The sequence below is a fragment of the Chiloscyllium punctatum genome, chromosome 44, assembly GCF_047496795.1.
Source record: "Chiloscyllium punctatum isolate Juve2018m chromosome 44, sChiPun1.3, whole genome shotgun sequence".
In the NCBI taxonomy this organism is placed as follows: domain Eukaryota; kingdom Metazoa; phylum Chordata; class Chondrichthyes; order Orectolobiformes; family Hemiscylliidae; genus Chiloscyllium; species Chiloscyllium punctatum.
The window spans coordinates 46574127-46588225 of record NC_092782.1 but is presented as its reverse complement, the minus strand read 5'-3'; the positions used below and the strand labels follow the sequence as shown (position 1 = coordinate 46588225).

At 43.3% G+C, this 14099-nt stretch overlaps 1 protein-coding gene across 1 annotated transcript in view; it reads left to right on the top strand.

Moving 5' to 3' along the window:
• snd1 (staphylococcal nuclease and tudor domain containing 1) overlaps positions 1-14099 on the top strand; it is an 868653-nt gene that overhangs the window by 61091 nt on the left and 793463 nt on the right. The window contains exon 9 of the mRNA XM_072562814.1: positions 395-485. Coding sequence (XP_072418915.1) covers positions 395-485 — 91 coding nt within the window. The remainder of the gene's footprint in view (positions 1-394; positions 486-14099) is intronic.

Genomic DNA, 14099 nt, shown 5'->3' with positions numbered 1-14099 from the left:
TCTGACCATCATATATATGTGCACCAGAATTGCAGAGGTGGAATATATTGGGTATAGTTTTAGAGGGATTCATTGTGAGACTCCATGTACTCGTTGTAGCATCTTTGAGGATTAGGTCCAAGGTATTGAAGGATGGACCTGGAATGTCACAATAGAAGTCACTGGCATAGCTGAACTTAAAAACTAAAGTAGCACATTGTAACCTGTTGATCACAAAGGTTGGGAGTTCTTTTCATAAACCTTTGCAACCTGATCCCTTTTTTAAGGTTTGGGAAGAACAATTTTCAGTCTTGCTGCTGATAGACCATGTCTCAGCTGAGTTGGCAGAATAACTCTTCAACTAAAGATAAACCTTCATATCACTCAGAATACTCTATCTCTCTTATGTTGATAGATCTGCCAAAGAGCGTAAAATCCGGATCTGGAAAGATTATGTGGCTCCAACAGCTAACATGGATCAGAAGGACAAGCATTTTGTGGCCAAGGTTAGTGTTCTGCCCATCAGCAGATGGGGAGTGGATAAGTGTTCGGTTTTTATTTTCAAGTATATATTCTTGCTTTGAATTGACGATGTTGTGGGCATCTTACTGACATAACCTCATTGCATTTGACAGTAAATGATTGTGTGGAGACAAAATTGTAGTTTTGCAGAGGTGATTAGTTTTGAGTTTTGTTTCCTCTCTTTATTCCACTTTAAATGGTGTGGTACCTTGTAGTATGTTGCTGAGACCTGGTGCTGTTAAAGTCACATGGGCAGGGTCATTTAGCCTATCATATCCACACTGATTATCAATCACATAGCTGCTCAAGTCCTATTTTCCAGCAGTAGGCTCGTATCCTTCAATGCTATTATTTTTCAAACACTTGTCTAAATATTACTTAAGCAATGTGATGCTGCTTGATTCTAGCACACTTTCAGGCAGAGTTCCAGATACTCACCATACTCTGGGTGAAAAATTCTTATTAATTTCTCCTGAAACACCCTGCCTCTCACCTTCTCCCCTGGTTAGTGACTCCTCGACTGTGGAAAATTTCTTCCTATTTATTCTTGTCTATGCCCCTCGTAAGTTTGTATTGATCAATCAGGCCTCCCAAGGTCTGCTCCATTGGAAGGAAAACACTGTGTTCAGACTTACAGCTACAAATCCCTGAAGTGTTTAAACTATGTTTTTGTTCTGCTGCTCCTGTAAAGCTTTACCTTTTACTGAACTATCATTATGAAGTTGCTCTCATTAAGAATCCTTTATATTTTCCGTGGACATAAACTGATTCTTCACCATATTCAGATTTAATTATCTGACTAGGAGAAAGTGGGCACTGCAGATGCTGGAGATCAGAGCTGAAAAATGTGTTGCTGGAAAAGTGCAGCAGGTCAGGCAGCATCAAAGGAGAAGGAGAATTGACATTTCGGGCATGAGCCCTTCTTCAGGAATGAGGAGAGTGTGCCAAGCAGGCTAAGATAAAAGGTAGGGAGGAGGGACTTGGGGAGAGGCATTGGGAATGCGATAGGTGGAAGGAGGTTAAGGTGAGGGTGATAGGCCGGAGAGGGGATGGGGTCGGAGAGGTCGGGAAGAATTTCAGGTCAAGAAGGTGATGCTGAGTCTGTGGGCTGGGACTGAGAAAAGGTGGTGGGGGAGGGGAAATGAGGAAGCTGGAGAAATCCGCATTCATCCCCTGTGGATGGAGGGTTCCTAGGTGGAAGATGAGTTGCTCTTCCTCCAGGCGTCGTGTTGACATGGTCTGGCGATGGAGGAGGCCAAGGACCTGCAAGTCCTTGGCGGAGTGGGAGAGGGAGTTAGTGTTCAGCCACGGGGCGGTTGGGTTGGTTGGTGCGGGTGTCCCAGAGGTGTTTTCCGAAACGTTCCACAAGTAGGCGGCCTGTCTCCCCAATGTATAGGAGGCCACATCGAGTGCAGCGGATGCAGTAATTGATGTGTGTGGAGGTGCAGGTGAATTTGTGATGGATATGGAAGGATCCCTTGGGGCCTTGGAGGGAATAAGGCGGGAGGTGTGGGCGCAAGTTTTGCATTTTTTGCGGTTGCAGGGGAAGGTGCGGAGTGGAGGTTGGGTTGGTGGGGGGTGTGGATCTGAGAAGGGAGTCGCAGAGGGAGTGGTCTTTCCGGAACGCTGATAGGGGTGGGGAGGGAAATATATCCTTGGTGGTGGGGTCTGTTTGAAGGTGGTGGAAATGACGAAGGATGATCCGCTGTATCTGGAGGTTGGTGGGGTGGTAGGTGAGGACTGTCCTGGTGGCAATTGGAGGGGCGGGATTCAAGGGCAGAGGAGCAGGAAGTGGAGGAGATGCGGTGGAGAGCATCGTTGACCACGTCTGAGGGGAAATTGCGGTCTTTGAAGAAGGACGCCACCTGGGTTGTTCAGTATTGGAATTGGCCCTCCTGGGAGCAGATGCGGCGAAGGTATTGGGAATATGGGATGGCGTTTTTACAGGGGGCAGGGTGGGAAGAGGTGTAATCTAGGTAGCTGTGGGAGTCAATCGGTTTATAGTATACATCCGTGTTGAGTCGGTCGTCCGAGATAGAGATGGAGAGGTCTAGGAAGGGGAGGGAGGAGTCTGAGACGGTCCAGGTAAATTTGAGGTCGGGGTGGAAGGTGTTGGTAAAGTGGATGAACTGTTCAACCTCCTCGTGGGAACATGAGGTAGCGCCGATACAGTCATCAATATAGCGGAGGAAAAGGTGGGGGGTTGTGCCAGTGTTGCTTGGAAGATGGACTGTTCCACATATCCAACGAAGAGGCAGGTATAGCGAGGGTCCATGCGGGTGCCCATGGCTATTCCTTTGGTTTGGAGGAAGTGGGAGGATTGGAAGGAGAAGTTGTTCAAGGTAAGGACCAGTTCAGCCAGTCGAAGGAGAGTGTCAGTGGAAGGGTACTGGTTGGTTCGGTGGGAAAGGAAGAAGCGGAGGCCTTTGAGGCCTTCATGATGGGGGATGGAGATGTATAGGGACTGGATGTCCATGATGAAGATAAGGTGTTGGGGGCTGGGGAAGCGCAAATCATGGAGGAAGTGGAGGGTGTGGGTGGTGTCCCGAACGTAGGTGAGGAGTTCTTGGACTAAGGGGGACAGGACTGTGTCAAGGTATGCAAAATTAGTTTGGTGGGGCAGGAGCAGGCTGAGACAATGGGTCGGCCGGGGCAGTCAGGTTTGTGGATTTTGGGCAGGAGGTAGAAACGGGCGGTGTGGGGTTGTGGGACTATGAGGTTGGAGGCGGTGGATGGGAGATCCCCTGAGGTGCTGAGGTTATGGATGGTCTGGGAGATGATGGTTTGGTGGTGGGAGGTGGGGTTATGGTCAAGGGGGCAGTAGGAGGAGATGTCCGCGAGCTGGTGTTTAGCCTCAGCAATATAGAGATCAGTGCGCCAAACTACCACCGCGCCTCCCTCTTCTGCTGGTTTGATGGTGAGGTTGGGGTTGGAGTGGAGGGCTGCACGTTCCGAGGGTGAGGGGTTGGAGTGGGTGAGAGGGGTGGAGAAGTTGAGGTGGTCAATGTCATGGTGGCAGTTGCCTATGAAGAGATCGAGGGCGGGTAAGAGGCCAGCATGTGGTGTCCAGGTGAATGGGATGTGTTGGAGGCGGGAGAAAGGGTCGTCAGAGGGTGGGAACGTAGCTCCATGCAGTTGTAAAGATTCGAAGTTCTCAAAGATTACTGATAATTGATGATCGGGGCGGCACAGTTGCTCAGTGGTTAGCACTGCTGCCTCACAGCACCAGGGTACCAGGTTCAATTCCAGCCTCGGGTGACTGTTTGTGTGGAGTTTGCACATCTCCCTCTGTCTGCTTGGGTTTCCTCTCGGTGCTCCGGTTTCCTCCCACAGTCCAAAGATGTGCAGGTCAGGTGAATTAGCCATGCTAAATTGTCCCATAGTGTTCAGTCAGAGGGAAATGTGTCTGGGTGGGTCACTCTTTGGAGGGTCGGTGTGGACTGGTTGGGCCAAAGAGTCTGTTTCCACACGGTAGGTAATCTAATCTAATTTTCACATGGTAAGTTTGACACAGTTGCTCATGCACTTCCCTGAGTCAGAAGGAATTGAGAAGTGATACCACACCAGAATGCAAGGAGACAAACTCAGCTATATTCTTTGTAATGGGAGAGACCAGTCTTTGCATGAGATGTTAACTAGAGGTATTGTTTTTTTTTTACTGATTTTGAAGCAGATGTTAATTGCCCTAGTGTGTTTTTTAAACAGCTGTGGACTCCTGTTACCTTGGTCAATATGCATATCTTTCTCCAGCATCAAATCAAAGTTTTCCTGGTATTCACTTTGCATTTTGTAGGGATCCTGGTGTATGTATAATGTCTTCAAATTTTTTAAAATTTGAAAATGCCTCTTGATACTTACGCAAGTTATTGTTTGCTCCTTGTTATCAAGCTTCACAAAAGAACAGGAAGTCTTAGAATGGTGTGCACACAATGCTGATTTGCCCATCAGAACTCCATCAGAAAGTCAGCATCCCCAACAATGCAGGACTTGGATTTTGCACTCCAGACCCTGGAGTGTAAAGTGAATCCACGACATTTTAACTCAAAAAGATGAAGTCTTAATTGTTAATTTGTTTACTCAATTCATCATAATATTAGAATTGACTCAGTATTATAAGCACTGAGGAATATCTTTACTGGCAGAGCTGTTTGTAAAAATGATTTTCATTAAGTCACTATTCCTGGGCTGAAAAGCATTAAACCTTCTGCGTGATACTGGTACAAAAAGGAAAAACTGTGCATATTGAAAGCATGAACAACAAGGAGAAATGTGGGAAATACTGAGCAAGTCAGGCAGGATTTGAGGAGAGGGGGCAGACTTAACAATTTAGATCTCTAACTTTTCATCAGGATGTCCGTTTAATCAACTGTTTAGTTCAGATGAGAGATCATAGATCTCAAATTTTAACTTTATTCTTCTCTCCAAGTGCTTCCCAACATGACTCTTTCCAGCTATTATTTGTTTCTGATGTTATGTCACTGGTCATAATATCCTTGAATGTGGTTTGACAAAGACTTTGTACAGTCTCCCTGCTGTGGCCCAGAAAACAATCTTATTGCCTTTTGGCACTTATGTAGGGTCACATTGGTGAAACACTTGTATGTATGTGTATTAATTTTTAGTATGCTGGTTTAGCTGTTTGAATAATTACCTTGTGTGTTGTGGATTTGATAATGTTACAGGCTGAGATCAAGAAGAAAAACAAGTGCTGCAACCTATGTAGTGATCTTTGAATTAGAACTGCACTATCAGACCTCAATACTGCAATATTAAAGTGTCGAAGTCCAGGAGCAGCATTTACTGTTTTTTTTTATGTTGCATTATTTTGGAACTTTGGAGAAGCAAAGAAGTCAAAACAAGATTACGACGGGATCTTGATCAGATGGGCCAATGGGCTGAGAAGTGGCAGAAGGAGGTTAATTCAGATAAATGCGAGGTGCTGCATTTTGGGAAAGCAAATCTTAGCAGGACTTATACACTTAATGGTAAAGTCCTAGGGAGTGTTGCTGAACAAAGAGACCTTGGAATGCAGGTTCATAGCTCCTTGAAAGTGGAATCGCAGGTAGATAGGATAGTGAAGAAGGGGTTTGGTATGCTTTCCTTTATTGATCAGAGTATTGAGTACAGGGAGTTAAGAGGTCATGTTGTGGCTGTATAGGACTTTGGTTAGACCGCTGTTGGACTATTGCGTGCAATTCTGGCTTCCTTCCTATCGGAAAGATATTGTGAAACTTGAAAGGGTTCAGAAAAGATTTACAAAGATGTTGCCAGGGTTGGAGGATTAAGAGACTTAACAGGCTGGGGCTGTTTTCCATGGAGCGTCAGAGGCTGAGGGGTGACCTTATAGAGGTTTACAAATTATGAGGGGGGCATGGATAGGATAAATAGACAAAGTCTTTTCCCTGGGTTCGGGGAGTCCAGAACTAGAGGGCATAGGTGTAGGGTGAGAGGGGAAAGATATAAAAGAGACCTAAGGGGAAGCTTTTACATGGAGGATGGTATGTGTATGGAATGAGCTGTCAGAGGAAGTGGTGGAGGCTAGTACGATTGTGATATTTAAAAGACATCTGAATGGGTGTATGCATAGGAAGGATTTGGAGGGATATGGGCCAGGTGCTGACAGGTGCGACTAAATTGGGTTGGGATATCTGGTCGGCATAGACGAGTTGGACCGAAGGGTCTATTTCTGTGCAATACGTCTATGACTCTATTACGGCACTTCTAAAAGGGAGAGAAATAGACAAAGGCAGCACATGGTGAGTTCACTGCAGGCGAGAGAGAGAAAAAAAGAAACCCACACTGCTAACTGACGCAGTAGTGAACCTGCGCAGTTACTGTCTTTGCTGTTTAAATTCATGTATCACTGGACATCGGAGTGCACCTGGGGAAATTAATAAACAATGATATTCACAAATACTCTTGGAAGAACCTGTTTTGTCAACACACAGAAACAGATAAGTGAATATGTTTTAGTGTGGCCTTACAGTAAGTCTGCAGTAGTGAGTAGAGTGGGTGCTTTCTTGATATGTTTTATTGAGATAGGTCTCTTGATTAAACTTAAAAGTATAAGCAATAAGTATTAAGTTAGCGTGGAGCAGTGTTTTGTAGAGGAATAAGACAGTGCTATTTTCTGGGTCTATACTTTGGAAGAAGCAAAAATGGCCTCTGGCAGAGTGATATGCTCCTCTTGTCGAATGTGGGAGTTTAGGGAGAGAATACGTGTTACTGAGGATTATATCTGCAATAAATACTGTTGGTTGCGAATCCTATTAGATCGAATGGATCGGTTGGAGAGACAGTTAGAGGCAGTGAGGAACTTACTAGAACAAGGGGATATGATGGATGGCAGTTATAGGAAGGGGGGGAAAGTCTCAGATACAGTCACATAGATGCTTTAACTCCAGGAAAGGTAAGCAGGTTTTGCAGGAGTCTTATGTGGCTATCCCCATTTCAAACAAGTATGCTGTTTTGGAAAATATAGGGGGTGGTGGATTCTCAGGGGAAATGTAGCACGAGCAGCCAAGTATTGAGACTGGCTCTAATGCAGTGAGGGGTACGTCTGGTTCCAAGAGATCAGTTGTGTTAGGGGACTCTCTAGTTCAAGGCACAGACAGATCTTTTTGTTGCTCGCAGCGAAAAATCACAATGTGTATTGCCACCATGGTGCCAGGATCAAGGATGTCAGAGGGTGCAGAATGTTCTCAAGGGGGAGAGGGACCAGCAGGATGTCATTGTACACATTGGAACTAACTACATAGGAAGGGAAAAGGATAAGATTCTGAAGGGAGATTACAGAGAGTTAGGCAAGAAGTTTAAAAAGGAGGTCCTTGAGAGTAGTAATATCTTTGGATTACTCCTGGTCATGCAAGCTAATGAGGGTAGGAATAGGAGGATAGAGCAGATGAATGCATGGCTGAGGAGCTGGTGAATGGGAGAAGGATTCACATTTTTGAATCATTGGAAGCTGTTTTGGGGTAGAAGTGGTGCAAGAAGGACGGATTGCACCTGAATTGGAAGGGGACTAATATACTGGCAGGGAGATTTGCTAGAGTTGCTCAGGAGGATTTAAACAATTTAAGGTGGGGACATGGGACCAAGGAGATAGTAAAGAAAGAAATGAATCTGATACTGGTACAGTTGAGAAAAGAAGCAAGTCAAACAGTCAGGGCAGGTAGGGACAAAGCAGAGAACAAGGTAAAACTGATAAACTGCATTTATATCAATGCAAGAGGCCTAACAGGGAAAGCAGATGAACTCTGGGCCTAGTTAGGAACATGGGACTGTGATATCAGAGTAATTACAGAAATAGAGCTCAGGAATGGGCAGGACTGGCAGCTTAATGTTCTAGGATACAAATGCTACAGGAAGGACAGAAAGGGAGGCAAGAGAGACGAGGGAGTGAAGTTTTTGATAAGGGATGGCATCACAGCTGTCCTGAGGGAGGATATTTCCAGATATAGATCCAGGGATGATATTTGGGTGGAACTGAGAAATAAGAAAGGGATGGTCGTCATATTGGGATTTTATTCTAGTCCTCCTAATAGTCGAAGCGAAATTGAGAAACCGGTTTGTGAGGAGATCTCCGTTATCTGTAAGAATAAAAGGATAGTTATGGTAGGGGATTTTAACTTTCCAAACATAGACTGGGACTGTCATAGTGTTAAGAGTTTAAATGGACCGCAATTTGTGTGTACAAGAAAATTTTCTGATTCAATATGTGGATGTACCTACTAGAGAAGGTGCAAAATTTGACCTACTCTTGGGAAATAAGGCAGGGCAGGTGACTGAGGTGTCAGTAGGGGAGCACTTTTGGGCCAGTGACCAAAGTTCTCCTAGTTTTAAAACAGATATGGAAAAGGATCAACCAGATCTAAAAGTTGAAGTTCTAAATTGGAGAAAGGCCAATTTTGACAGTATTAGGCAAGAACTTTCAAAAGCTGACTGGGGTCAGATGTTCGCAGATAAAGGGATGGCTGGAAAACGGGAAGCCTTCAAAAATGAGATAACGATACTTCAGAGATAGTATATTCCTGTTAGGGTCAAAGGAAATGCTAGTAGGGGTAGGGAAAGCTGGATGACTAGAGAAATTGAGCGTTTGATTAAGAAAAAGAAGGAAACATATGTCAGGTATAGACAAGATACATCGAATGATTTTTAGAAGAGTATAAAGGCAGTAAGAGTATACTTAAGAGAGAAATTAGGAGGGCAGAAAGGGGACATGAGATAGCTTTGGCAAATAGAACTAAGGATAATCCAAAGGGTTTTTACCCTTAAGGACAATAGGATAACAGGGAGAGAGTAGGGCCCCTCCAAGATCAGCAAGGCGTGTTTTACGTGGAGCCACAGGAGATGGGGGAGAAACGAAATGAGTATTTTGCATCAGTGCTTACTGTGGAAAAGGATATGGAAGATATCGACTGTAGGGGAATCGATGGTGACATCTTGAAAAATGTCCCTATTACAAAGGAGGAAGTGCTGGATGTCTTGAAACGCATAAAAGTGGATAAATCCCCAGGACCTGATCAGGTGTACCCTAGAACTCTAGGAAGCTAGGGAAGTGATTGCTTGGCCCCTTGCTGAGATATTTGTATTATCGATAGTCACAGGTGAGGTGCTGGATGACTGAAGGTTGGCTAATGCAGTGCCACTATTTAAGAAAGGGAATTATAGACCGGTGGGCAAGTTGTTGGAGGGAATCCTGAGGGACAGGATGTACATGTATTTGGAAAGGCAAGGACTGATTAGGGATCGTCAGCATGGTTTTGTGAGTGGGAAATCATGTCTCACAAACTTGATTGAGTTTTTTGAAGAAGTAACAAAAAGGATTAATGATGGCAGAATGATGGATATGATCTATATGGTCTTCAGTAAGGCGTTTGACAAGATTTCCCATGGATGACTGGTTAGCAAGGTTAGATCTCAGAGAGAACTAGCCATTTGGATACAGAACTGGCTCAAAGGTAGAAGACAAGAGGGTGGTGGTGGAGGGTTGTTTTTCAGACTGGAGGCCTGTGACCAGTGGAGTGCCACAAGGACCTGTGCTGGGTCCACTACTTTTCACCATTTATGCTCGCATCCAAATCATTTATATAAGAGGTACTGTTAATAAGTTTGCAGAGGGCACCAAAATTGGAGATGTAGTGGATAGTAAAGAGGGTTACCTCAGATAACAGTGGGATCTTGATCAGATGGCCAATGGGCTGAGAAGTGGCAGATGGAGTTTAATTTAGATAAATGCATTTTGGGAAAGCAAATCTTAGCAGGACTTAATGGTAACATCCTGGGGAGTGTTGCTGAACAAAGAGACCTTGGAGTGCAGGTTCATAGCTGCTTGAAAGTGGAGTCATAGGTAGATAGGACAATGAAGAAGGCATTTGGTATGCTTTTCTTTATTGGTCAGAGTATTGGGTACAGGAGTTGGGAGGTCATGCTGCGGCTGTACAGGACATTGAGCTGCTAGAGGAAGTGGTGGAGGCTAGTACGATTGCAACATTTAAAAGGCATCTGGATGGGGATGTGATCAGGAAGGGTTTGAAGAAATATGGGCCGGGTGCTGGCAGGTGGGACTGCTTGGGTTGGGATATCTGGTCAGCATGGACGAGTTGGACCGAAGGATCTGTTACTGTGCTGTACATCTGTGACTCCACTCTATGATTTGGAGATGCCAGTGTTGGACTGGGGTGTACAAAGTTAAAAATCTCTCAACACCAGATTATAGTCATACAGGTTTAATTGGAAGCACAGTAGCTTTCGGAGCACCACTCCTCCTTCACGTGGTTGTGGAGGACACAATTGTAAGGCACAGAATTTATAGCAAAAATTTACAGTATGATGTAACTGAAATTATACATTGAAAAATACCTTGATTGTCTGTTGAGTCTTGCATCTGTTCAAATACCATGATAGTTTCACTTCTTTCATGTGTAAATCACAAAACTTTTTAAAAAAAGTTGCATTCTCAGGTTAACTGTAACAACTGTAACTGTACTTTTAGCTAGACAATACGTTGAACAATATGTCTGAAAGCTAGTGTGCTTGCAATTAAACCTGTTGGACTTTAACCTGGTGTTGTGTGAATTTTATCGATGACTCTACACAGCTTTGAAATATAGTAAAATAGATTTGTAGACTGTAGAGTTTGTGTTGACACAAGAGGGTGCTGTTGAACCATAGATAACTGTGGTTACCTTAATACGTAAATTAATGTCGTGCTATCTTTGAAAGAGAGAGTAACTATAGGAAAGTAATATAGTCCAATATGTAATTTCTCTAAATCTCTCGAAATTGCTACAATGACTTTCTACATTGAGAGTACTTTGTTCATTGTGAATGTGTGAGAATTTTACAGCAGTAGTCACCGGAGGGCATTTGGAAATGGACATGCGTGTTGACCTCATTATGCATTCATTCCTATTTCATTTGTACTGAGGCTAATTGTAATTTTTTGTACTAAGGTTGGATAATTTGATGCAGTCCATTCTATAATGGTGTTGGTACCTCATTACACAGTACAGTTCACACTGGATTTGCTTTTAGGTCATTTTTATGAGTTTTAACAACCAGCCCTTGAGTTGGAGGTGGAGTGAAGGACTTGTGATTTGACACACATTTTACATGCCACTTGGATGGGGAATGATGAAAGTGAGGTTTAATTAGATAGGATTGATTGACCAAATGCAAGTTTGTGATGGCGCAGGCAATAAATCTGATTAAGGAATTGGTGCTTCACTGGTAAAGTTCGAATCCGTTGAAGATCTGAAGCAATCAATTTAAACCCATTTGATATTTTGGGAAGTTGGTAAGCAGATACAAGCTGTAATTTATTTTGTTAAACTCAACAATTGACATGGTAGATCAACATTACTCAAAACCAGGTTCTCTTGTAACCTGACAGCAATTCAGAAGGAATGTCATCGTGGGGTGATGACAGGAAATTTTGTATTTTATGTAGTGCCTTGTTGATTGTGAATAATCGTTAATCACTTTATTTGAAATGCAGTCATATCCTACTCCAGTCATTTTAAGTACAGCAAAACTCCACAGCCATAAGATGATGGTCAGTTCATGTTTTTAATTTGAGATTGGTGTGGAAGAACTTTTAGCTCTTCATAAGCTCTTTCACTTCTTTCATTTGTAAATCACAAAACTTAAGTGCCTTGGAATTTTTGATATTTGACTTACTGGAACAGCCAAACATTGCCTGCCTTTATCACCATGACTAAAATGTGGCTCTTATAGTATTCCTCTGCTGGAATGCCAGCTTAGGTTATGGAACCCAGGAATGAGTCTTGTAACCATCTGACTTCTCCAACACTGAATTAAGTAGGTCTGTTGAAGGCAATATTTTACTTTTTTCTTTCCTACTAGGTTCCACAAAAATATTGAAACAAAGGTGATTCTCTACTGTTTCTCTCATCTGTCCTGTAGATTCCACAACCAATAATATCAGTGATTCCTTGAACTTATTAAATCAGGTGCAATGACTAAAACAGCAAAAGGATGGATCTATCTTCTTGTGAGGTTTTCTATATTTCTTTCTTGGTATCTCAGCCTCTCTTGGGTGTGAACTATGGAATGTCAGACAGCAAATGATGTGTGCTTGGGAGGCATCTTTGCCTCCCAAGATATGGTTATTGCTGACAGTAGTTTTATTAATTTTTTTATCTAGAAAAATGTAAAAATAATCTGAGAGAAGATCTTTTTAAGAGTAGTTACTGCTTTTCAAATGATTTTGAATACAAATGTTAGGGAGTTAGTTTAGTTCAGAGGTGATGATGCAATAGTGACACCATACTTTATGGCACTGTTGTAAATATCTTTAACTGTAAGTTGATATGCCCACTGCCTCATAGTGCCAATATCTTTGGGTAATGTAGAAGATGAGTCTTCCACGGCCTTTATAATGGTTAATTTATTGGAAGATACTCAACCTGATTTTTGGCTTTGCCTGTCTTGTGCTTCCCACTTCTTTCATGCTGTGATTCATTGTGTATATTCACCATCAAGAATGGCCACTTTGATGACTTGGAGGGTTTGTGGCATCTATAGATTTGTAATGCAGCGGAGGCTACCAAGCAAGGCAAAAAGAAGGAAGAGTGCCCTCAGCTGATTCAGAAAGGGAAAAGTCTCAGAAAGCCCTTTCTAATCCTTGAAATCGAATAAACGAGTCACAAGAAATTACCATGATTGAAAGATATTTTGTCCAGTTTATCCATTTGATTTTTTTTGTGACTGTGATGCAGTAGGGAATTATCACTAGACTACTAATCCAAGTAACTTTGTGGGAAAATGTGTTTGAATTCTGCCATAGTGGATGGTAGAATTTGAATCAATAAGAATCTGGAATTAAGACTCTAACTCACTATGAAACCATTGTCTATTGTTGTGAAAACTGATCTGGTTTACTAATGTCCTTTTCAGAAGAAAACTGCTATTGTTACCTGGTCTGGTCTACATGTAACTCCAGACCCACTGCAATGTAGTTGACACTTAACTGTCCTCAGGGCCATAAATGCTGACCTAGCCTGTGGCAGCCACATCCCATGAATAGAACAAAGAAAATTACTACATAGGACAGGTCCTCCAAGCCTGCGCCGATCCCGATCCCCTATCAAAACCAGTCGCCTATTCTCTCAGGGTCTGTATCCCCTTGCTCCCTGCCCATTCATGTATGTGTCTAGATATATCTTAAATGACGTTACTGTGCCGGCCTCTCCCACCACCGCTGGCAACATGTTCCTTCACCCTGTCTATACTTCTCATGATTTAGTAGACCTCAGTCAGGTTCTCTCTACACCCCAACCGCACTCTTACCCCCCCACCGCCCCCCCCCCCCCCCCCCAACCTCTGTCTTTCTAATGAAAATAATCCTAACCTACTCAACCTCTCTTTATAACTAGCACCTTCCATACCAGGCAATATCCTGGTGAGTCGTCTCTGCACCCTCTCCAAAGCATCCACATCCTTTTGGTAATGTGGCAACCAGAACTGCACGCAGTATTGTACAACTGTAACATGACCTGTTAACTCTCATACTCAGTACCCCGTGCGATGAAGGAAAGCATGCCGTACACCGCCTTGACCACTCTATTGATCTGCATTGCCACCTTCAGGGAACACCCTGAACACCCAGATCTCTCTGTATATCATTGACTTAAAAAAAACTTTTGGTCTCCGTTTGTAACGCATCCAAATCCTTTTCTTTTTTCTTTCATTCATAGGTGTGCATAACATTTGCTGGGACAGCATTTATTCCCCATACTTAGTTGCTCTTGAGAAAGCGGTGGTGGACTACCACTTAATGTAGGTAGATTCTTTTATTTATTCACAGGATGTGGGTATCACTGGCTAGGCAGAATTTATTGCCCATCCCTAATTTCCCAGAGGGCAGTTAAGAGTCAACCACATTGCTGTGGGTTTGAAGTCATAGTCTGAATGCAAGTTTCACCATCTGCCATGGCAGGATGTGAACCCGGGTCCCCAGAGGGTCTCTGGTTTAATAACAGTCCAGCAATAATACCACTAAGCCATCTGCCCCTCAATGCTGTTAGTGAGTTTGATTTTTGACTCCGCAGCACTAAAGAAATAATGATGTGTTT